Consider the following 257-nt stretch of genomic DNA (forward strand, 5'->3'; position numbering starts at 1 on the left):
TAACTAACAATTCAATCCTCTCTTTCATGTCGATTGAAGCGATGACGAGACGGGCAGCGAAGTTGATCATGTCAGCATCTGAGGCGAATTTCTGATGAGGGAAAACCATCCCAGGGTTGCTGTTGACTGGCAGAGGCAAGGACACGTTCAGGTACATGTCGTCCAGCCACCATTCGTACACCTGTAGAAAGAGGGAAGTGTCCTGGTTAATGCGGACATTTTAATCGTCTGGATATTGGCTGCGGTACTTGTAATGT

The 257-nt window shown here is 47.5% G+C and overlaps 1 protein-coding gene across 1 annotated transcript in view; it reads right to left on the reverse strand.

Moving 5' to 3' along the window:
• LOC119592355 (choline O-acetyltransferase-like) overlaps positions 1-257 on the reverse strand; it is a gene marked incomplete in the record, with an annotated part of 212,829 nt that overhangs the window by 55,106 nt on the left and 157,466 nt on the right. Inside the window, 1 exon segment of the mRNA XM_037941182.1 lies at positions 9-181. Within this exon segment, the coding sequence (XP_037797110.1) occupies positions 9-181 (173 nt within the window).

Source organism: Penaeus monodon, chromosome 30, assembly GCF_015228065.2.
Source record: "Penaeus monodon isolate SGIC_2016 chromosome 30, NSTDA_Pmon_1, whole genome shotgun sequence".
Lineage (NCBI taxonomy): Eukaryota > Metazoa > Arthropoda > Malacostraca > Decapoda > Penaeidae > Penaeus > Penaeus monodon.